Genomic DNA, 24,934 nt, shown 5'->3' on the forward strand with positions numbered 1-24,934 from the left:
TTCAATTTTTTAAATCTAACATTTTCTTTACTTACATTTGTCCAAATCTTCAAATTTTGACCCTTAAAAACCACTGAATACGATGCATAAACGACTTGTTGTAACGATCGTTGTGTCTGTCCTAGAAAACGATTTTTGGACCCCGCCCCTTTCCCTTTCTATTAATTCTGAACATGACCTAGATTTCAACTTTTTTCAACATAAAATATTTATTTTGTATTATTTCAGCGTTAGGTTAAGAAAATTTCTGGGCCGAGCGCTGCGGCTAGGACAGGCTAGGGGGCCGAGTGCTTTGGCTCCTGCGGCCAGGACAGACCTCCAAAAATCGTTCTCAGGAAATTACCCGATCGTTAATGGGACGTTTTTCCATTGTTTTAGTCTAACATAATACAGTTTTGAATTCTTAAAAGTTTTTTACCAAATTTTGTTTGAGACTATCCAAAACAACACAACCTACAGGACCATGCAACTCGACCACCTCTTACTCTGGCGATGGATGCCTCTCAAAATTATAATTCCCTCATATTTTGGTTATAAAAGATCCTTCAATAATACAGGGTTATTTTAACAAAAGAATGATACTACAGATTATACAGGGTTATGTTTTCACTGTCTTAGCTTATGTTCAAAACTTTTAAATTAATCCCTTTTCAGTTAGAAAATAATCAAATAAAAATGGAGTTACCACATATGGGTCAGCACTGCTCTGAGCAAACCTGTAAGCAGCTGGACTATCTACCAATGAAATGTGATGCCTGTGAGCAGTTGTTCTGTTCTAACCATTTGCTTTATGATGATCATAATTGCTCTTCGAAATATAAAAAGGATGTGCAGGTGAGGAGGCCTTAAACTTAATCTGTATAAGGCGTACTCAGGATAAGTCCTAAGGTTCCAATTGCTGGTGCTGAGTCCCCCCCTGGAAAAAAAATAATGCTCCTCAGATAATGGTCAAAATGGTACGGTTCTGAAAAGTTTGAGAGTCAATTGAAATTATGGTACAAGGGTGTACTGTATATTTTTAAGAATTGTATGAAAAATTGTTAATTTTTATCGGCATACGAGATCTGCTATGACGTCACATCTTGTTATATAAGTGTGTCTAGAAAAATATAACCAAACCAAACTGTCATTCTTTAAGAAACCATCAACAGGATTAGATCTCAGTATGAGTTTATACTTTTTCATTTTAAAATCTAGGGGGTAAATATATATGAATAAGTTTGGAATTTGAGAAGGAAATAGTCGTTTTAGTATAAAGTGGGCTCGACATGTGAGTCGGCTTTATTTGTTGTTTAGGTTTGGGTGTTCAAATGATACGAGATATTAGGTACTCGTAGAATTTTGATATATTCCATATATAAATATATATATATATATACCCAATAAACGTAAACTATATATTTTTCTAACCAATAGATAACTGGATTTGTACAAATAAGCAAGAGCTCGATAGAGATAAAAAATGAAATTTTTTCCGAACGCCGACCAAATACCAAAAAGTAAGGAAAAAATTAATTTTTCAGATTTGGGGGGATAATGAGAAATGGGGCAGGGGGTTTAAACCATCGGGATAGATTTATGTTGTCCTTCAAATCATAAATTGTAAGGTATCAACAAATATATTCGGAGGAAAATGTAAAATAGAAAACTGGGAAGCCTTAGATTTTCTAAGTTGCATAATTTCTATTTAAAGAAGAATCTATGAAAAAAAGCTAAAAATCCCTTTTTTGAATATAATTGACAGGTTCCAGTTTGTCCCTTGTGTAGCGCGCCTGTTCCTTTCACTCGCGGTACTCTTCCTGATTTAGCAGTTTCCGCGCACATTGACCAGGTGAAAATAAAATAAAAAATTGTATTTGATAAATCCACGTTATAATCGGTATTTCCATTGTTGGACTTTACTTCCATGTATCAAAGTATGTTGCCATGAATATTTAGTATTTAATAGTCAAGGACATTAATTGTTTATTTATAAATTGTTCATATTTACTTTTTAAAAAACTTATATGATAATACCTTTTTTTAAGAATTAAAAATGCAAGTAAAAACTAATGAGTTTTATTTGTTTGCTTTTTATTATGCCATTATTGTTTAAATTTAAAAAAAAATTTGAAGAGAATTGCATTATTAATATTTTAAGGATTGTCGACAGAAACAAACTGAGAAGGTTTTCACCAATAAATGCAGTAAACACAAGTGTAAAAAGAAAGAATTGATCAAGTGTGTTTGTGATTCCTGCAACCTTAACTTCTGCCTGGCACATCGCCATCCTAACGATCACAGCTGTGAAGGAAAATCCATTGGAGCACGACGGTCAGCAGCTGCAGCTGCGGACAGAGTTGCCGCTGCAGCTGATAAAAGAGCTGGCGCACAGTCGACACAGTCACGGATTACAAACTTTTTTACCGGACCTTTCAGTCCAGAACAAGGAACTGAAAATGGTCGATCTGGTGTTCCAAATCGACCGACAGGTAGCAGGCAAGCTGCTAGTGGAAGCCGTCAAGCTGTTGCTTCTCTGCAGAATGGGATGTCAGAAGATGAAGCATTAGCAGCTGCTTTAGCCGCTTCAATGACTGATTGTTCTATGCAGCAACAGTACAGTACAGCTGCCTTAACTCAGGTAAACATCAGTACAGTACTTCAGGGGTATATATTTTCTTGACAAATCAGCAACCCACAGCCCCCCACCTCTTCAAAAAAAAAAAAATTTCATTATTAGATCAAGAATTTTTGTTTTTGGAAAAAATAAATAATGTACAATTATTTATGTTTCTCCCAAATTTTAGTAAATTATTCCCCCTACCCGGGGCGTGGTATTTCTTTATTCAAAATTTAACCCTTTCTATATGTATATTTTTACTTTGAAGAGATTTCTTTACCCCTTGTATAAAAATAATTTTATTTTACTTCCCTGTTTGTTAGTGCGCAGTGCAAACAGTGCGGGTAGTTCTTTTTTGCAACCTAAATATCTATCGTTTCTTGTAACAAAGGAGTAAGACTCCTCCATACAAGAATATAATTATTGAAAGAAAATGTACTTTTCGTGTCACTTACTCAAAAAATTGTTACAGGCAAATGAGATATTTCTATATTTTTGACTCTCTAGTTTCCAATTGAGGCTGATGTTGTCCCGAATTCCAAATTTATTAGTTGATTTGTTCTCATGAAACTTCTTTAGTTTTTTTTATTTACCCGGAAACTTATGAGGAAAAAAATTTAAGCTGAATTACCTTCCCTTGTCTGACTTTCCAGAGGCCGGATTTAAAGAATTTAAGCCCCAGCTTATATTTAAGCCGGGGCTCAAATATGGTTGGTTCCACTAAAAATTGTATAAAATTTCTCAAGATTTAAGCTGGCACTCAATTGAAACCGGTTTTGTGGGGATTTGAGACGCGGCCTAAATTCATTAAATTTGGACACAGGAAACTTAAGGGAGAAGAGAATTCAATCTAAATTTAATACTTTTTCCTCTTATGATTTTATGAAACTGTAGGAGACTAAAATTCAAACAAAATTGAATTTTTTCCCTTTTTGTTGTTAGGGGTGTAAGAATATACAGTATATACCCTTGCCTAAACGTTTCTTAATCAAATGATTGTTTTTTTGTTAAATACATTTTTTTCTTCAGGAGGATGAAGATCGATTGCTCGCACAAGCTATTCAGGCAGGATGGGTTTAATCAGAAATTGAAAAATATTTTGTTGTTTTAGTTTAACTGACAACGTCTATATATAATTTGTTTGTTCTAGAATATGACGAGTTGTTTTAATGATTTAAATAAAAGTATACTTGAAGAGTTAGTTGATAAAAATAGTATTTCATCGCTCAGCTCCCAATAGATTTGTGGTTGTAAAGTACGGATTAAACTACGGTGGTAGGGAATTATATCAATATAATGAAAACGACTTTTGATTTCAATTTTGATGTTATTAAAGTTTTAAAACAGCATTAGTACAAAAAAAAACATGGAAACTAAGATAAGCTGTCAATTACAAAATCTTCTCTTTTGTTACTTGTAAACTTGTAATTCGATAAAAGCTTGTTAACAATCAAAACGTAAATAAAAAGTCGTCTTCATTTTATTGATATAATCGCTTACCACCGTATGTGACCGTATGCTCATATCCACCTTGCACCAGTTTCAGAGTTTTCTTTGATAATTTTTTTTAAATCTTAAGATTTTTTTTTAAATCATTCAAATTTCGTCAAAATAAATCAAGATGGGTATAAAAATATCTTCCCAAATAACAACAATCTACATGTTTAGAAAAAAAAGATCGACCTTCCTTATGATAATTGTTTTTTTTTAAAACTTTAATTACTGAATGAGTTTATTTTATTTTTTATTTTATAAATGTTGCTTCTAATTTGCTATTGTAAGATGTATACATTTTTGCTGGTGCATAAAAGATTTGACAATTTTGATGAAATAGTTTCATCCTTAATTAAAGTAAACTATCAGAGGAACTATTGTTTCAGCTTAAAGAAAAGAAGAAAAAAGAATCCTATGGTAATGCATGGAGAAATTTACAGTGGTTAGATTATGTATCAACTAATTAGGGGAGAAACTAGTGTTGGATTCCGACTAAGTCTAAGACCTAGGCTTACTGCTTAGACAGAGTTGTGCCTCCGTTATTCCCCTGCGATACTGGTTAAGTCTGAGAATACTAAGCTTTGCGGGATTTAAGACAAGTTTCGACCTTAGGATATATATTGACCCAATACCCCTTCTCCACGTAGCCTGCAGTCAATTCAATTAAAAACTCCGGCCAGGGATTGTAAATTTTTTTGAAATTTTAGGAACAATGATCAATCATGAATTTTTACAATGACCAGCAGAGTTATAGTGTCTATTTTAACAATTTTGTCAAGATATTTTATAATTTATTTAATTGCCCTAACTGACAAGAAATTTTTGTTTTAAATCTTAGATTTAAGACAACTAGACCTTTGATTTATTTCTCTGAATTTTAGAATACCTTTGAATATATTATTATTTTATATGGCGCTTAGAATTTTATCAGACACCCTTATCAGCTCATACTTATAAAAGATATTAGTTTTTAGTTAGTTACTTGTTTTCTTGTCGTAATTGATATAAGATAATTATCAAGTATTTGCTATTATGGTAAAATTATACTAACGAGGAAAAACTAGCGCACATAAAAAAGACTAGTAAAATATACCAACAGCACACGAGACGAGAGAGCAAAGATACGTTTGTATGTCAGAAAGAAAAACTAATAACCCCTAAGAATAAAAAGAACACGACAATCTAAGGGGAATTCGAGCAGTATTTGGCTATTTTCCTATTTATTTATTCTCTAATTTTTATGAAAATCTGATTTACTCTTGGTTAAACAGGAAAGTGAACGAGAAGCAGGAAGACAAGGACAGGTTCAAGAACAGCAATCAGGAGAAAAGTCCTGTTCTATATCATAGCCTTAGCAGCAATTTTGGACAGCAAACACTTTATAGACTAACGTTTAACTTCGTTTGAATCACATAAAATTATATTGTTTTGTAAAATTTTATATATTCTATTGTTCAAATTTTGAAACATATTTTATTCGCATTCGCTGTTTGAGGCCGTAATGTTTATATATTCTTTTATTTGTTAGAATTAAATCTGGGGTATTTTTATATGCATGTTATTATTAGTGATATTTATACTTAGTTAGCATTTAAGTTGAAGTTTTTTCTATTTCATATTAACATTTTTTAATATATTGTGTTGTTTTTGCCCTGATACAAACTTACCAGATTTTTAAAAAATTAAATCTTTTTATTATCATGTATGATTCCAGTTTCAAATATTTATTATATTATTATTTTCCTTAAATCTGCAATGTCGCTACATGTTATACTTCTGTATCAAGTCTTAATGCCACAACCTTTGAATATTATGTTACAGAGTGTCCAAATAAACATGGAAATTATATTAATATCGTGGATATAAGTAATTCACTCGAGAAATATCAAAACTTCTTGGAATTTTCTAATATGGGGTTTGCTGTTAATGACCTTCACAATTGATTTAAAATGTCGTATATAGGGTGTCCCAATATACGTATATGGGAGTTGAGTGAAATTTTTAAATCGTCTTTTTTTATAATAAAAAATCATTGCAAACTGCGTGGAAAATGTTCCAAAACAGATAAAAACTAATTTGTTGGCAAAAATTGTGCAAAAAGTTTGCATAAGTCATTTGCTTACTTTTATAAGAGTTGCAATATCGTAGAATGTAAGGATATCTCTGAAAAAAGTGTGTTTAGGCTTTTTAGCCTACTCAACATCGATGAAATGCGTTAAAAGGTGTTTACAGTAGGTTATAATACCCACAAATGGGGGGAGGGTTTGTCGATGAACCATTTTTCTCTAAAATACCGTTTTAACCTTCAAACGGGGACCTAATATTCGAAATGTCCTCGGTGTCTTCTCCAAAGATTTTCAAAAAAGTTACAATTATAATTTTATTTTTTACATTTTATACGACAGTACAGAATAAATAACACATTTTCAATGACAGAATTGAGGATTTTTAAAACTAAAAGACGAAAAAAGGTTTAAATTTTGTATTGAAAGTATTTGAGAAAGAGCCAGACTACATTTCGATTACATTTTGAAGGCTAAAACGACATTTTAGAGTAAAATGTTTCACCGACGACCCACCAATGTATGAACATTTTTTAGTACAGTAAAACGACGTCTAGTGTGTGAAAACACAATTAATATCTTCGGAAATGGGAGTGAGCATATTTAGGTCTAATTTTAAAGATTAAAACGGCATTTTAGAGAGAAAAAAATTTATCGATGACCCCCCCTCCATTTGTGGGGATTGTACTTAACAGAAGAACTTTTTGACTATATACAACGATGTCTAATAAGCTAAAAAGACTAAACACACCTTGTATGTCTAGGAAGAAGAAAAAATTGATATTTACACCATTTTGAAATCCTTTGCAAAAACGACATTGCATAACTGTTCGAAAACTGATTGAAATGAATATGGTTGAAATACTCTTCTCAACAGATTTCCAAAAACATATAACTTAGTGTTGTTGAATCGATAAAAGCAGAATTAAATGTGCGTATTTTACGCCAAAAAAGGGCAAATTTTTTTATGTATTTAAAGCAATTTTAATCTATAGGGAGATAAAACAGGCCTAATTCAGGCAATAGACCTGGACCTTCAGGCACTAAAAAAAATTCAATTTTTCCTGTTTAAGATCTAGGAAAAGAAACCCCTGAAAATTTAAAGATATACAAAAAAGAATTTTCAAATAAACAAAAACATGGATTTATCGGATAATTAGATGCAGGGTGTCCCACGATACATGACAGTTGGTAAATAATTTTTAATGTCTTCTTCCATAATTTGTTATGCAAAAACAATAATAAAAATGGTTTATGGGAGCCATATTATAGTAAAATTCATTTAGAAGTAAAATGAATTTGAGAAAAAGATTTTTTACGAAATAAACTGCAAAAAGCCTTAAATATCATAATGCAGTATATAAAAGACGACGTTCAAAACTATTTTTCAACTGTCATGTTTTGTGGGACACCCTGTACATAGTTTGCATTTATGTCACTTTTTTATCATTTCTTGATCAATCAATGCCAGATGTGCAAATTAAAGCTATGTATCATTAGAGTGAGGGGGAGCAGAACCATCATGAGCCCCGCTAAATGACCTCCGGAGCCTCGATCCTGATACGCAAAATAACCTCTTAACCCCGCAAAACCATCTCTGAGCCTTTGACATACTATTTCCGCTGGCTGTTTTTTTATGTTTTGTATGTACTTAACCAATCAAAAATTTAAACATGTCTCTTCATACAGTAATAAGCAAGTGGATCAATACAATGAAGACGACTTTCATTGTCAATTGTGATATTTATTCAGCATGGATGCACATAAACTTGAAATCAAAGAGAAGATGTCAATTTAAAAAACCTCCTCTTTGATTACTTATAAACATGTAATTCGAAGAAAGCTTGCGAACAATTAAAACTCAAATAAAAAGTCGTCTTCATTGTATTGATATAATCGCCTACCACTGTAGTAGAATCCACAATGGTTTTAAGAATCATTTAATCTACAAATTTCAAGTATTAATTTCGTCAATTAATCATAACTTGTTTTCTTATGAAAAATTTACACAAAGCATATGATAAACGCACAAATTTAAGTATTTCACCAAAAATGGTGTGTTTTGTGAACAGATAAAATTTGTCTATCTTGATATAAAACAGCAATAGTTATTCACAAGTTAAGGAATTTGTAAAAATTAAGAAAACAAAAATAGAAGTTGTTGTAAACCCCGAGATTCATTTGGTCTAACTAACAGAGTAATTACAATAATTAACTCTCATAATAATATTTATTGATCTAAGTTTGTTAATTCTTGTTTATTCAGGAGATCAGTATTCGGTCCCGAGGTCCACCTCCTGCACTCCAGTGGATCACTAACTATGCTGAAGAGGCGGCCTGGTACTTCCTTAGGTTCCCTAACTGTTCCATGATCTTCATTAGATCCCTAAGTTGATACTGTAGCTGCTCTAAGGTTCCTTCATTTCCAATTGATGAGGATTCATCTGCCTCCAACCCTGGTGGAGCCTCATTCCCTTCTTCAGATTCATCCTCGAGGCCAGGGACATCATCCGGATCTACTCTGTAATCCCCCTTCTGGGGTTCACCTTTCTCCGTCTCTCCTTAATCATGATTGTTCCCTCCTCTATCCCCAGAGCTCTCAGATACCTCAGCATCAGACTGAGCAGGAAACCATACACCAGGATCATCAGGGTCATCCTCGCAGGATGAGATAGTTATAACCTCCATTGCAGCTAAAGTAACCTCAGTGGTATTGTTACAGATATTTCTAGCTTTTAATATACTTAGATAATCAATACTTATTTATCCTTTTAGTTATAAAGAGTTAGTATCCTTTATATAGCTTTACGGAGCTATTTGTTTTATTTAGCTTTGCGAAGCTAGGTGATTTTCTTTATGGGTGCATTGATTATCTCACTTGAGTTATCAGAAATAAACAATGCCCCAAACTCTAATCCATCGTTGCTGTCTCCAATTCCATTACATTGTCTGCAAGCGATTCAGTAAACATGGACATTGGTCAACGTATTTAATCTTCATTTATATTAATTCTTTAGTAACCTTTGTGGTATTATTAATTACTTAGCTATTAATATACTTATAAACAATTAAGATCTTATTTATCTTTTTATATATATATATATAGCTCTACAAGGCTATTTGTCTTATTTAGCTTTGCCGGGCCAAGGATCTTATTTATCTTCATATATGTATATAGCTTTACAAAGCTATTTGTCTTATCTAGCTTTGCAGGGCCAAGGATCTTGCTTAGCTTTACGGAGCTATTTATCCTGCTTAGCTTTACGGAGCTATTTATCCTGCTTAGCTTTACGGAGCTATTTATCTCATTTAGCGTTGCAGAGCTATGAATTGTATTTAGCTATGCAGAACTATATATTCTAGTCTGTCTATACTGAGCTAGATATTTATAACTAGCTATACAGAGTTAGATCTTATTAAGATTAATGTTATTTATGAATGAGTGAATGTTGGGAGCTGCACTGACCTATCAGAAGATAAGATTTATGTTATATCTTTCTTCTACTTAGGTTTTGTGTGCACTCAGGTTCCCTTTAGCTTTGGTTCGAAGGCTACATAGGTAATTTTTCATGGCGGCCCTGCACCCCCTTTCTCTCAGGAATGGACAATTTTTAGTTGTTTATTAAAAGCAAATTTAATCTAAAGGAGCAAAACAGGCCTATTTCAGGCAGTAGGCTTGGAGTCTCAAGTATTTGCATGGAAATTTGAACTTAAAATCTCGGAAAATATATTTAGGAAATGGCAAGCAAGTTTAGCTCTTAAACCCTTATAGTTTTAAAGCTAAACAAAAGCAGCAAAGGGGTTAAATAGGATACTACTTCATCATCTTTTAATGCTTATCGCGATAAGAGACTTATCTATTCTAAATTAGATACCCTTTAATTCGATTTTTTTGGCACTGACGAAGCTCACTGAAAACAGATTTTGACGCAAATATTTTTGGAACAAACATTGATACATATTTACATTTGGATGTCCGTCCCCATGGGAATTTTCTTTGTGCAATATTGGTTTTTTCTACATTTATAGTATTAGAATTAACATTGTTCTATTTTCATACATTTTATTGGAATACCTGCTACAAATACATTGATGAAAATTATTAGTCATTTGCATCATTTTTCATCAAGTTGTCGGCTTTTGTATCAATACAAAGAAGACGACCTTTCTTTTTAGGTTTTGATTTTTAACAAGCTTTTTTCAAAATTACAGGTTTACAAGGAAATCTTAAAATAATCTGTAAATTGTTAGCTTCTCTCTCTGTTTCTATTTGTATGAGGAACCAAGCTGTTTAAAGCTTGATAGAAATCAAAATTAAATTAGAAAATCTTTTTCATTGTATTGATATAAACGACGAAATTACTGTACATCAACTTATTAAACCTCCCCTCGATGCGCAAAAACTTCAAATTCATTTTTAGGAAAGTTTGGCCAAATTTTGTTGACATTGTCTTTAGTGATAAAAATATGAATTATGTTGATTATTAAAATATATATGTCTAAGAGAAAATAGACAACCATTGGTTTACATGGGTGTAAGTTTTAGCGCAATGCTGAGCAAAATTTGTATTATTTTGATATCCATAACAACCAGAAGACACTGGAAAATGATGTTTTGTCCTATCAATGACTTTTGGTTGTGGCATGCAAGATTAATTTTGAATTTGAACACATAAGCTAGCCAGCCACAGATCTAGTATTGCGAATGAGAACCTGACTTAACATTTATACTAACGAGGAAAAACTAGCGCACATAAAAAAGACTAGTAAAATATACCAACAGCACACGAGACGAGAGAGCAAATATACTNCCAGTTAATTGTTAACTTTATATTCACCGGTTAACTGTTAACTTTATATTCACCGTTTAACTATTAACTTTATATTCACCGTTTAACTATTAACTTTATATTCACCAGTTAACTGTTAGCTTAATATTCACCAGTTAATTGTTAACTTTATATTCACCGGTTAACTGTTAACTTTATATTCACCGGTTAACTATTAACTTTATATTCACCGGATAACTGTTAACTTCATCCTAGTCGATGTGAGCGCCGCGGCCGCTTTATATCCATCAGTTAACTGTTAACATTTTCCTGATCAGTTATAACGGTGGGAATATTCACTGATTAAATGTTATCTTCATCCTCTTCAGTTAACTGGTAGTTTTATTCTCATCAGTTAATTGTTAACTCATCCTGAACTCCTTTCTGTTTATAGGTTATGCCTTTTCAATTTCATGCATGATCCTCTGAAAATTGTCATGTTTCGTTGGACACACTGAATGTTTTCCACTAAAAGACATTTCCCCTGCTAGCAACTGATGATTAAAGCGAAAATTTTTTAATTAACCATTAATTAATCTTACTATTTTAACCCAAAAGAACGTTTTTAGAAGCATGGCCGACTCCGCATGCTGGCTTTGCAAAAAGTCCGGAAATATAGCATGCAGTGCATGTTCAACTACAGCATGTTCAGAGTTCCATCTTGCTGCACATTATACTCAGATACAGGGACAGGAGAAGAAGTGCAGACCAATCAGGTATAGCAGAGAGTTAAAAAAAATATGAAACTCATTCCTCACATAAATTTCACTAGAAGGGGATCCTTCATTTGGCGTACCGTCCCGGTTTGCCTTACATAGTCTGTATTTGTACTGTAAAGCTTGTTCTAGCTGGTTAAAATTGAGCCCGTGACTTGAAATGAACCGGAGTTTATTTTGCAGTGCCTTGATTCATTCATTCTTACTCTTAACATTCAAGAATTTATGGCTTTCAGGTTCTACAAAAATCGTTCAGACTTGACATTTTGCGTTTTGGAAACATATAGAATATATATTTGGAACTAAAACTTTTAACTTCTCATATTTTTAGCTAAACTCTTAATTGAAAGCCTGCAAAATAAACATAAATTTTAAAAACAAAGAGAAAAAATTTATCTTTAGGGTAAACTTCACAAAGTTATATTTTACTTTTAAATTTTTTATAGAACTCGTGAAATATAAAATCACTATAAAAAGTTTCATTAACAGTCCACTTGAAGGGGCCTCGTTTTTCAAATTTTGTAAGAATTGACATATTTTTCAAATACTTCAAATAACCCTTTTTAACGGTGCAATTTTTTTAAAGAGTTGAATACAGGGAGGGAGCAGGGAATTGTCTAGTGGCAACAGCAGATATCAAGCCAGGTATTCCAATCATATGTTTCAGGGGAAATAGGTTCGGAACCTCACAATAGCCCTAAAGGGACAATCATTTTTATTTCTGGCACAAATCATAGTTTTGAGATAACCCCTTTCGAATGAAATCTTAACATGCTTTAGATATAAAAACGTCTATTTTTAGGCCATCATTTTCCAATCTAAATGTCAATGTTTATAGGGGAGGTGATCCTTCAAGAATACCCAGCTGTTGTAGCACCTAGCCTCGTGTCTGCAACTGTATGCTTAGGAAACAGAAATAAAAATTATTAAAAATAATTTTAAAAAAATTTAGATCTTGATTTATGAGATCATGGTTTGCCTATCTCTTTAGTTATCTCTATGGGTCTTAAAAATGTTGAGAAATCATATCACCCCGGACTAACCAGAGTGAGCAGCATTCGGTTTCTTCTATTTGAAATCAAACGTGTTTTGGTCTATAATTTAACAATCTTTTACCTTACGGATTTGTTTATTCTATACTTTTTTCTTCAAATGCATATGCCGACCAAAAAAGTATTTAAGAAAAAAGACTAAAAAATTGTGTTTAATGGGTCAAATTGTGATCGAAAGTCACAGCTTTCTGGAATATTGACAGAACCGTTAAATCCGCGCGATATTACTCAAAAAAGTTTTGGCAATTCTATTGGAAAAATATTTTTGTAAATTTCGACACATATTTGCAAAAATTCTAAGCAATAATCTCAAAAATAGGAAAAATGGCCACCTTTATCAATACTTTACAAATTTTGATTTACAGACAATTGTTTGAACGAGAACAAATGATAAAGTAATAATTTTGCTATTTATTTTAGCAGCGACCATTCAGAAAAAGTAAAGATACACAATTTTGCTGTTGTTGTTGTTATAGGGTAAAGTTATAGGGATTAGAAAATTTGAGTTTGTGGCAAAGACTACATTCCTAGTTGTTTGTTTTAGTAAAAACAACCGAAAGGTAAGTAAGGTCTTAAAACATAATTCATTATTTTTGTCGAATTCCCAGAATGCTTGAGAAATTGGCAGGTCAGGATATTTATAATAAAAGTATTAGGAGATATTTAAACGTTAAATAAATAAAAAACACATTTAAATGTTTTTAGATTGATCTAAAAAACCTACTAATTAGATCAATAATGTTTTCATTTTGGTATGATAAATTTTAAGTTGTTATTATCGGAAACAAAATGTCGGGTTCTCAATCATAAAACATCTGATTTAGGGTTTAAACTAGTTGTTCTGTTCAGGGTGCAAACCTTTGCTCTAAGTGCAAGTTCCCAGTTTGTAACAAGGAGTGTGAGCAAGGGACCAATCATAAACAGGTTGTTAACTTTTTTACTTTTTTAGATTTTTAATCCCATGTAAAAGTGACTTTTAAAATAATCATTTTAAAAACAATAAGTTAAGTCTGAAAAGATAACGAAATGCATGGCTTTAACTTGATTAGGGAATTGTATACAGTTAAACCCATCAAACTTTGGATTAGAAAGACAACTTTTAGATTCAATTAAACTTTCATGAAACACAGCTTACTGCAGTTTACTGCACAAGTGAATGGCAAGTTGATTATTAGCAACTGGTAAAATTCTTTATAACTACATCAAATACACATAATATTGTTTAAATGTCGTCTTCCTATTTCAACGTTTATGGGCGCCTCCGTATGAAATGTTGCTCAGGAATGTTCAGTTCTTGCTTTGCTCCCTACAGCTCCTACCTTCAAGCCTGATGAGAGATCAAATCCAGCATTTGCATTGATTGGGGTCATCAGGTTAGAACCAATCAACCATTGTATGGATTGAAAACTTATAATTTCTTCTTTCTCATTTTAAAATTTTTTAAGCTCTAAACTTTAAAATGCTTATAAGGTTGACATTTGAAATTTGGGGGATTTTTTTTTCATAATTTTGAGAAGTTCAAATCTGAGCTTTATTTGTACACTTGTAGTATTTATAATGACAAATTTTTCCGGGAAATCTTTCCTTTTTCTACCTGACTGGTTCCTGTTTCTACCTGACTTATTTAGTTCCTGTTTCAACCTGACTAATTCAGGTTCCTGTTTCTACCTGACTTATTTAGTTCCTGTTTCAACCTGACTAATTCAGGTTCCTGTTTCTACCTGACTTATTTTTGTTCATATTTCTACCTGACTTATTCAGGATCCTGTTTCTACCTGACTTATTCAGTTTACTGTTTCTACCTGACTTATTCAGTTTCCTGCTTCTACCTTAGTTATTTAGGTTTCTGTTGCTACCTGACTTATTCAGGTTTCTGTTTCTATCTGACTTTTTCAGTTTCCTGTTTCTACATGACTTATTCATGTTCCTGTTTCTACCTTAGACATTTAGGTTCTTTTTTCTACCTGACTTATTCAGGTTCCTGTTTCTACCTTAGTTATTTAGGTTCCTGTTTCACCTGACATATTTAGGTTCCTGTTTCTACCTTACTTATTTAGGTTCCTGTTTCTACCTGACTTTTTTAGGTTCCTGTTTCTACCTGACTTACTTATGTTCCTGTTTCTACCTATACTTATTTAGGTTCCTGTTTATACCTGGCTTACTTTTATTCCTGTTTTACTTATACTAATTTAGGTTCCTGTTTCTTGACTTACTTATGTTCCTGTTTCTACCTAGATACTTATTTAGGTTCCTGTTTCTCCAGGAGAACCCGGATCTAGCGGATAGAACAAGTCTTCTAATGGATCATGTGGATGATATTAAGGTCAACTCACATCCACGCATGTCTTCAAAACAATATTATTCAATATCTCTCCCCCAATCACCCCCCCCCCCGTCTAGTATACAGCATCAAACATTTTTTCTCTTCTTTCAATTCATTTTCATGTTTACTTTTCTGGATTTTTCCTATAAACTTCATCAATGTTCGTCCCCTTAATAGATTTTATTTTTTATTTTTTCATGTTAATGTATTTCCTTACACTGTACATATTTAGGAATCCTTTGAACTACCTTACATATTTAGGTATCTCCGTACCTACTGTTATACATATTTAAGGATATCCTGACCCAAAATTTGAAAAACGAGGCCTGACCTATTGCGCGTACATATTTAGGAATCTTCTGACCTACTATACATATTTAGGGATATCCTAAATATGTATAGTACATATTTAGGTATCTCCGGACCTACTGTGCATATTTAGGGATCTCCTGACCTACCGTACATATTTAGGGATCTCCGGACCTACTGTACATATTTAGGTATCTCCTGACCTACTGTACATATTTAGGGATCTCCCGACCTACTGAATATGTGGGAGGGAACTGCAGTACAACAGCTTGTACGCGAACTGCCAAATAGTAAATATACTAAAGAGGTAGATTGAGTTGATTACAAAAATGCTTGGACAAAAATGCGATTTTTAATATCAAAAGAGAAAAAAGATATTTTTACGACGTTATTTACCCTTATAATATATATATACAGGGTCACACACTTAAATGATGAGACTGTAGAGACGACCCAAAACTATAAAAATATGACGATTTGAAGCTTGATTTTTGGTTTCTGCATTCAATTGAGTATTTTGATGGTTTACTAATTGATTAAGCAACAGAAATAAACCAGTTTTGGCCTCCAAGGAACCTTGAATGCAAGAAAACGGACTAAATAAATTCCGTAAAATCGTCTCTGAAGTCACATCTTTTGTTGGTAACCCTGTACAATAAAAATGATAATTTAGGATGTCCTGAGAGCAGTTGGGGTTCTGCATACAAACAGGAAACTCATCTAAGATTATTTTTTAACAAAAATGTTTTATTTTAATTTATACTAGACATATTAGATCATGAAAAGGTTTTATATTCACGCTAAATACAAGATACCCACGAACATTTCTAATAAAGTCAATTATAAAAATATGGAAATATAAAATTAGCCAGAAATTAAATTAGAAATTGGAAATGAGAAATTACATAAAGATGACATTCAATATCTCAGTGTTGCTGGTATGGGGAGAGGGCATGCCTTATACCCAACCTTCAGGAATTTACTCTTATACTTGAGATGCAAGATAATCATAATTTTCTATAATAACTATAATCAATCATAATAAAAAAGGAAGTTCTTTTGATATTGTGCAGTTAGTATTCATAACTGTTGCCATAATTTTCACAAATTCCACAATGAAAGAGGAATATCAACTCACATGTAGAAATGTAAGTGCAAGGCATTCCAGAAGCTTAATGCTTGAATGTAATTATTGAAGATAAACATCATCGACATTTTGAATATTTTAGAAAATTTTAACTTGAGAATCAAAGCTATAAAAACCTATTGAAGACTATTATAAGAGTATTATCCTGATTTATAGTCTTACCAATCATTCCTGTATCTGCAATTCAAGATTCCAGATTTATCCAGATAGATCAATTCTACTCAGGTAGATCAATTCTAACTAGGTATACAGAAAGATCAATTCTACTCAGGTAGATCAATTCTAACTAGGTATACATATAGATCAATTCTACTCAGGTAGATCAATTCTAACTAGGTATACAGATAGATCAATTCTTATCAGGTATACAGATATATCAATTCTTATTAGGTATCCAGATAGATAAATTCTGGTCAGGTATCCAAATAGATCAATTCTAATCAGGTAGATCAATTCTAACTAGGTATACAGATAGATCAATTCTTATCAGGTATCCAGATAGATAAATTCTGGTCAGGTATCCAGATAGATCAATTCTAATCAGGTAGATCAATTCTAATCAGGTAGATCAATTCTAACTAGGTATACAGATATATCAATTCTAATCAGGTATCCGGATAGATAAATTCTTATCAGGTATCCAATTCTAATCAAATATACAGAAAGATCAATTCTATTCAGGTATCTAGATAGATTAATTCTAATCAGTTATACAGATAGATCAATTCTACTCAGGCATACAGATAGATCAATTTTGATCAGGTAAACAGATAAATCAATTCTAATTAGGTATACAGATAGATTAATTCCACTCAAGTATACAGATAGATCAATTCTGATCAGGTATACAGATAGATCAATTCTAATTACGTATACAGATAGATCAATTCTACTCAAGTATACAGATAGATTAATTCTACTCAAGTATACAGATAGATCAATTCTGATCAGGTATACAGATAGATCAATTCTAATTACGTATACAGATAGATCAATTCTACTCAAGTATACATATAGATTAATTCTACTCAAGTATACAGATAGATCAATTATACTCAGCTTTACGGATAAATAAATTCTACTCAGCTTGCAGATAGATCAATTCTACTGAAGTTTACAGATAGAAAAATTCTAATCAAGTATACAGTTAGATCAATTCTACTCAAGTATACTGATAGATCAATTCTACTCAATTATACAGATAGATTAATTCTACTCAAGTATACAGATAGATCAATTCTGATCAGGTATACAGATAGATCAATTCTAATTACGTATACAGATAGATCAATTCTACTCAAGTATACAGATAGATTAATTCTACTCAAGTATACAGATAGATCAATTCTACTCAAGTATACAGATAGATCAATTCTGATCAGGTATAAAGATAGATCAATTCTACTCAAGTAAACAGATAGATCAATTCTACTCAAGTATACAGATAGTCAATTCTAATCAGGTATACAGATAGATCAATTCTACTCAAGTATACAGATAGATCAATTCTACTCAGGTATACAAATAGATCAATTATAATCAACTTTGCAGATAGATCAATTCTAATCCGGTATACAGATAGATCAATTCTGATCAGGTATACAGATAGATCAATTATACTCAAGTACACAGATAGATCAATTCTACTCAAGTATACATTTAGATCAATTCTACTCAAGTATACGGATAGATCAATTCTACTAACTAAGCATCTTTATATCCATCCTGTTACAAGACAAATTATAATTTCTTTATTCAGAGCTCAAGTAAGCATCCCAAAGGGATCAGAAATTACCACTCAGTATCTTACTCCTCTGATCGGAACCATGCCCAGAAGGCAAAAGATAAGGTAAAAGATTCCTTTTGAAAAGAAGGTACCAATTAACAAATTTAATTTCCATCTAATCTTTATTTTTATAGTTTCTCATGGCGCACGTTTTAGGATTTAATAAAGTAAATGAATGACATTTTAACTTAGGAAAAATTTGACTTTTAAGCAAGAGAATAATTTTTTAAATCACTAATACATCTTGTCTGACAGAAATTTTGTAATCTTAAGTATGTCTGCAATATTGTTAGAGACAAGTGGAATTTAAAAAATATTTTCAATTTAAAGTATAATCTTTTTTAACAAACTAAATTTTAAAATTAATGAAGACATTTAAGAACTGTTTAGAAAGAACTGGTTCTTCTCCTGCATCTGTGACAGGTGTGCTGACCCAACGGAAAAAGGAACATTTCTTAGTGGAATCATCTGTCAATCTTGCCAGGTCAAATAGATAATATACAGAGGGAACCAGAAAACTGTGGAACAAATGTCGCCTTTGTTCTTCCTTTTACTTCAGAAATATCGTTAAGGATTTTGTAATTTGCCATTTGTTGCAACTGACATATCTTTAAAAATATTTAAGGCTCTTTTACCTGAAAAAATATTTCATATTTTTTAGACAAATTAAGACGACCAGAATTCTTCTGTTTTCTGTTTCTTACTGTAAATTTTTTATTTTTTTATTTATTTTTTTATAATGCATTAAAACTATCGGGGAAAATTATTTGTGAAAAACTGTCTAGTTTCAGAGAAAGTCCTTCTACTTCCCTAACTTCATTTTCCCTTCCCTACCTTCCCTGTCCCTTTTGTAGTTCCCTAATCCCTATTTTTGACTCTCCCTCTCAACCTTCCTCTTTCCCTCTCAACCTTCCAGTTTCCCTCCCGATCTTCCCTTTCCCAACTTTCCCATTCCCCTACTTTTCCCCTTCTCCCTACCTGTCCACTTCCCTCCTTTTCCCCCTTGCCCATCCTTCCCCACCCATTCTTTTCTTCTGTTGTTACCCTTCCCCCTTTACTTTCCTTTTCCCCCTTTTCCTTCCTCTTTTCCTTTCCCTTTTCCTTTCCCTTTTCCTTCCCCTTTTTCTTCCCCTATTCCTTCTCCTTTTCTTGAGCTTTTGATTTCTTTCCCCCCCCCCCACCCCTGTGAAGATTGCAGAGTGCTACTTGAATATTTTAAATTGTTTCTTAGATTCAGATTTTAACCTTGTTAATCCCCCCAGATACTGTAATATGTTTTGTGGGGGGGGGGCAGTACAAAGGAATTGAGTTTTAGCCACAAATTCAAATTTTCTAACCCCTATATCTTTGCAACCCGATGGTGTAAACCTTTGATATTTCAAACTACGACTATTTGATCAAACAGAGTTCATAGTCTGAAATATCTAAGATCTACGACATCGGGTCGCAAAGATATAGGGCCAGGGGTTAGAAAATCAGAGTTTGTGGCAAAAACTCAATTCCTTTTTCGAGCTCTTAAATTTTATTTTTGTTATTCGTTTAGGATATTGTTCTTCCTGCTAATCCTCTAGATTATGAGGTATTCTTATAAATGAAAAATATTGATTATTTTTTGTTGTAATTTCAATTGACCCTTCTTTCAAAGAGGGGCATATCCGATCCATAGAAATGTGGAAGAAAACGTCGTTTTCCTAACTTGAAAATGTTTAATTTTTCCATTTTTGAATTGTTTCTAACGCAGAAGTTTTCCAAACCAAAAACATGTTGTATAGTTCTTACTTGCGCAGAAAAAGAATTAAGGGTATCGTTGTAAATCACTTTAATTATGGAGGATCACATGAAATTACAGTTCCAATCCATTTGGGTTTCTTTGGAATACTTCAATGCCTCTGTTTCTCAAACTTTCTTGAGACAATTAGCAAACAATTTTCTTTTATATTAAACTTTGCTACATTTGACTGAAAATTTCAAAACAAATATTTAACTTTTGAATACATGTTATTTGTCAACAAATTTTTGAAATATAGAAATAATACTCCTCTTCCCAAAAGTCTAATGTAGGTTTTAAAGATCAATTTAATTGTACAAAAAATCTAACCTTTCGTGGTTCTGCCAGGTACCACAGATAAAAGATTCACAAAGTGAACGAATATTTGAGTGCACAGCCCAAAAAAAATATCTTAGTTTTGCCCCTATACTACCATTATCTCAAAAAATTATCGAAAATCATGAACAATAACCCTTATATGTTGCCATATTTTTTTATAAAATATACGTGATAGACAACACTGCAATAGTTTACTACATACGAACTTAGTGCAACGAAAGAAAATATTTTTGTACAATTACATTTATATTTAAAACCTCCTGACTAGTGAATTTTAAACATTTATTTGATAAAAATATTTTGTAAAGACAACCTGGAAGTGCATGAAATGTTCAGTAGAGACTACTGGTGCCACGGTCCAGGTGATTATTCTTTAGAAACTTCGCCCTCTCCTTAGTTCTACTCCCAATGTTTTTCCCTCTCCTTAGAGATATACACATATTGCTATCCCCCTCTTATTAGTTATACTCTCATTGCTATCCCCCTCTCCTGAGTTCTACTCTCACCATCCTCATCTCATTAGTTTTACTCCCATTACTATCCCCCTCTCCTTAGTTCTCCTCTCATTGCTATCCCCCCTCTCCTTAGTTATACTCTCATTGCTATCCCCCTCTCCTTAGTTATACTCTCATTGCTATCCCCCCTCTCCTTAGTTATACTCTCATTGCTATACCCCTCTCCTTAGTTCTACTCTCATTTCTATCCCTCCTCTCCTTAGGTTAACTCTCATTGCTATGCCCCTCTCCTTAGCTCTACTCTCATTGGTATCCCCCTCTCCTTAGTTCTACTCTCAGTGCTATCCCCCCTCTCCTTAGGTTAACTCTCATTGCTATGCCCCACTCCTTAGCTCTACTCTCATTGGTATCCCCCTCTTCTAAATTATACTCTCATTGTTATCCCCCTCCCTTAGTTATACTCTCATTGGTATCCCCCTTCTCCTTAGTTATACTCTCATTGCTATCCCCCTATCCTTATTTCTACTTTCATTGGTATCCCCCTCTCCTTAGTTTTACTCTCATTGGTAGCCTCCTATCCTTAGTTATACTCTCATTGGTATTTCCTTCTCATTAGTTATACTCTCATTAGTATCCCCCTCTCATTAGATATATTTTCAAGCATAAGAAGAGAGAGAGCTTTGAGGGTCGTTAAAATAACATGAGACCCTTGTTATCATCGTTTTTAGAGTTTGAAAAGTGATTCTTTCTCACAATTTTCTCTCATTGCTCTTGTCGCAAAAATCTGCAAGTTACTTATAAAGAGAAACCGAGATTGAATTCTAATTAATGTTCAGGTTGCTGGAAATTACATATTCAGTCCGTTTGAATTTCTTTTGTTTAGGCATTAATGAATAGTCTGCAGGCTGATCTGGACTCGACTGACCCAGCAGATTTTGATGCTCTTCAAACTAAGAGAAAAAACTGGGCAAAGGTATAATTTTTTATTAGTAGATTTTTCATTTTATATATTGGTTCAGAAATTTTTTATTAGTAGATTTTTCATTTTATATATTGGTTCAGAAATTTTTTATTAGTAGATTTTTCATTTTATATATTGCTTCAGAAATTTTTTATTAGTAGATTGTTCATTTTATATATTGGTTCAGAAACCTTTTTCAATATTACAGATTACTCGCCTCATTCTCTATTTTTTTATCTTTAAAATTATGATTCCTGCTAGATTAATATACGATGTTTGAAATTTTAAAAGTTTACACCATCAGGTTGGAAAGATAAAAGAGTCTAAAATAAAAAATTAAAGCTTGAGACTGATGATAAAACTATCTTTAATATTTAATTTTCTTTCAAGGTTCTTCATCAGAATCATTATCTTTTCCTACAGCTGAAGAGGAACATTTTAGGTTGCTTAAAGGTATAGCTTTCTTGTTTAATTTTTTTTCAATGAAAATGAGTGCTATTTATAACTTTAATAAGATTTTAGAAAACATATTAGTGAACTTCTGTATACTATCTGAAAAGGATAAATTTTTTATATTTTGTGCCGCGAAAATCTACCATGGTTCTTCCGTAAAATCTACCATGGTTCTTTCGTAAAGAAATAATATATCTGTACAGTGTACAGCTTGTACCATATGTTTCCAATTGCTTAATACAGCAAATCGTTTTTGGCACTTTTTGAATTGGGTGGCATTTGAAATAACAGTCCCATTTAAATTACATACTTCGATGAGTGCTTTACATATATCTTTGTCGAAACTTAAGGGGGCGTCTGTGAATTAACTAGTTGCCTGGTTGACTAATTGACTTGTTGACTTCCTGACTAATTGACTTGTTGACTTGTTGAATGGGCTCCTTAACTCGGACACAAAAGTTGCAAATAATCACGTAAATGGATATATTTCAAACCTGCAATAAAATGTAGGTATAGCAAAAATAAATGACAATTCATAAATGTTATTGAATGTTTAATAAAATATCTTACTATTTGTCGTGTCAGTGTGATAAGGAGTGATTAAGGATCGGAGGGTTTGATGGAAAAGTTTAAAACATTTGTAAATAGTTCAGAAAATATAAACCCGGTTGTTTAAGTGGAATCTACTATGGATTGCAAAGTTATTTGTGGATTTAATTTTTCACTAGTAAATGTTTCACTATTTGTTGTTTTACTTTTGTCGGAGAGTACAGAAAATTGTCCGAGAATTATTTGGTTTGGATTTGGACGACATTACGCGGGGGGAGTTTTTAGAAGATAGATTTATGGTCAACAATCTTCTGTCAGAGTCAAAATTTTACATATTGTAAGAAAAACAATTTTTAGAATAAAAAATTTTGAAAAACATTTTCTCTTATTTAATTATGCAAAATTTTGACTCTGAAGCAAAAAAAAGGGAAAAAGACCCAAAAACGAAAAAACTGAATACATACCACTAATATCGAGGAATTAATAATATTCTTATTGTGCAGATGCTCCCTGAAGCTCGGCTGGAGCAGCAGAACAGGAAAAGGTTGGAATTGCAGGTTGCCCTGGCAGAACAAAATATTCAAGTCTTTGATGTGTAAGTGGATTTATACACAGACAACCCCATAAATAATAATAATAATATAAGGTTGGATCCAGGGTTAACTATTCTTCGAGGAAGAATGATTCAACATTGTAATGGACCGAAACTCCAGCTTGCTAATATGGATTTAAAGGTAAACTAAAATTTAAGGAATATTAATATAAATAGTAAATATAAAATAAGTTTTGTTTTATGATTATCAAAATAGGATTTTGATTTCTGATTATCAAAATAGGATTTTGATTTCTGATTATCAAAATAGGATTTTGATTTCTGATTATCAAAATAGGATTTTGATATATGATTATCAAAATAGGATTTTGATTCATGATTATCAAAATAGGATTTTGATTTATGATTATCAAAATAAGATATTTAAACAAAATCAATTTAATCTTTTGAAAGACACAAGATACTGATAATTATACTTATAAGGTTCATAATATACAAGTTTTCATCCCCGGACATATAAGTCTATTGAAAAATTGCAAATATCAAAATAATTGTATGCATTTCCAAATAAAGAGAGACCTAAGACGTCAACCGTTCCGTCGTTAGTTTTCATTGAATCTTTGACTGCAGAAATAAAATACAATGACTATATTTTTTTTCTATGGTTTCGTCAATTAATCAAAAAAAATATATGAAATAAGGGAGATGAAAATCTATGTAGTGCATTGGTCCAATTGTTTCAAATAAATCAAATAATCTGAGAAATCTGATTTTCTTATCCTAGCATCTTTGTATTCTGAGGTTAAAAACTAGAGTTTGAAGCAAGTAATCATTTCTTAATTTTAGAATAAAAAGATCTCAAGATTGGAATTCCTTCAAGCTACGGCCAGATCCTTGAATAATGTGAAGATTGCAACCAGCTGTTTCGAGGATTATCAGCAAGATCCCTCAGTGGGCTCGGATTAACAAGATAAACTCTAAGTGGGCTCGGAACAAAATATTGTACGGCTTAAGAATGCGTCTGATATCCTAGCCAAATGCCAAATTATTATAATATAAAAAATCAACATTTTTTACCTCAAATAAGTAGTTTTTGTAATTTTTCTATGATGATAAAATAAAAGAATATATTTGATATCGATAAGCTTTGCTAATTTTGATCTTTTTAGGAGTAAAATGGTGGAAAAAAGTATTCTTTTTATTTTTGACATGTTTATTGTTTGACTGGATGTTGCGCAACTTCCTAAATTAATCTCCAAAAGTTGTAAATCCATTTTGTATTATATATCCATTTATTGCACAATAGGGCTGGGGGGCATGCAAAGGACAAAAATTCCTTTGTAAAAGATATATGAGAATATGTTTTATTGTTATAAATATTCACTGTCTTAAATCTTTTTCCCATTATATTAATTTTATATATTTTATATTAATCATTTTAAATCATGTATTAACCCTATCACGGTTGGGGGGGGGGTCCAATCACCCCCCTGAACCTTGTTTTCTTTTTCAACATTATAGTTGTGAACAAATTTTGC

General features: G+C 32.2%; 2 protein-coding genes across 2 annotated transcripts; both read left to right on the plus strand.

Moving 5' to 3' along the window:
- The first annotated feature begins 627 nt into the window (after positions 1 to 627).
- LOC111697898 (AN1-type zinc finger protein 2A) lies at positions 628 to 5,945 on the plus strand. Its single transcript, XM_023468034.1, has 5 exons — positions 628 to 834; positions 1,745 to 1,831; positions 2,141 to 2,620; positions 3,629 to 3,664; positions 5,365 to 5,945. The coding sequence occupies exons 1-5, from the start codon at positions 676 to 678 to the stop codon at positions 5,440 to 5,442; spliced, it is 840 nt and encodes a 279-aa protein (XP_023323802.1). The 5' UTR covers positions 628 to 675; the 3' UTR covers positions 5,443 to 5,945.
- Positions 5,946 to 11,041: 5,096 nt separating this feature from the next.
- Positions 11,042 to 24,514, plus strand: LOC111697887 (protein msta). Its single transcript, XM_023468022.1, has 20 exons — positions 11,042 to 11,701; positions 12,288 to 12,346; positions 12,540 to 12,608; positions 13,362 to 13,381; positions 13,603 to 13,677; positions 14,035 to 14,126; positions 15,001 to 15,076; positions 15,606 to 15,692; positions 16,059 to 16,096; positions 16,316 to 16,360; positions 16,689 to 16,757; positions 18,292 to 18,381; positions 18,709 to 18,802; positions 19,862 to 19,897; positions 20,734 to 20,787; positions 21,764 to 21,853; positions 22,232 to 22,294; positions 23,347 to 23,438; positions 23,490 to 23,577; positions 24,243 to 24,514. The coding sequence occupies exons 1-20, from the start codon at positions 11,559 to 11,561 to the stop codon at positions 24,360 to 24,362; spliced, it is 1,500 nt and encodes a 499-aa protein (XP_023323790.1). The 5' UTR covers positions 11,042 to 11,558; the 3' UTR covers positions 24,363 to 24,514.
- Positions 24,515 to 24,934: the final 420 nt, after the last annotated feature.

This window comes from Eurytemora carolleeae, unplaced genomic scaffold, assembly GCF_000591075.1.
Source record: "Eurytemora carolleeae unplaced genomic scaffold, Eaff_2.0 scaffold288, whole genome shotgun sequence".
Lineage (NCBI taxonomy): Eukaryota > Metazoa > Arthropoda > Copepoda > Calanoida > Temoridae > Eurytemora > Eurytemora carolleeae.

Excerpts from the sequence above, each read along its gene's own strand:
- LOC111697887 (XM_023468022.1), top strand. The coding sequence starts at position 11,559 with ATGGCCGACTCCGCATGCTGGCTTTGCAAAAAGTCCGGAAATATAGCA. Across the intron at positions 16,097-16,315 it reads GGGGTTCTGCATACAAACAG|TGTTGCTGGTATGGGGAGAG; the intron begins GAAACTCATCTA and ends TCAATATCTCAG. Across the intron at positions 19,898-20,733 it reads CTAATCCTCTAGATTATGAG|ACAACCTGGAAGTGCATGAA; the intron begins GTATTCTTATAA and ends TATTTTGTAAAG.
- LOC111697898 (XM_023468034.1), top strand. The coding sequence starts at position 676 with ATGGAGTTACCACATATGGGTCAGCACTGCTCTGAGCAAACCTGTAAG. Across the intron at positions 835-1,744 it reads AATATAAAAAGGATGTGCAG|GTTCCAGTTTGTCCCTTGTG; the intron begins GTGAGGAGGCCT and ends TATAATTGACAG. Across the intron at positions 2,621-3,628 it reads GTACAGCTGCCTTAACTCAG|GAGGATGAAGATCGATTGCT; the intron begins GTAAACATCAGT and ends TTTTTTCTTCAG.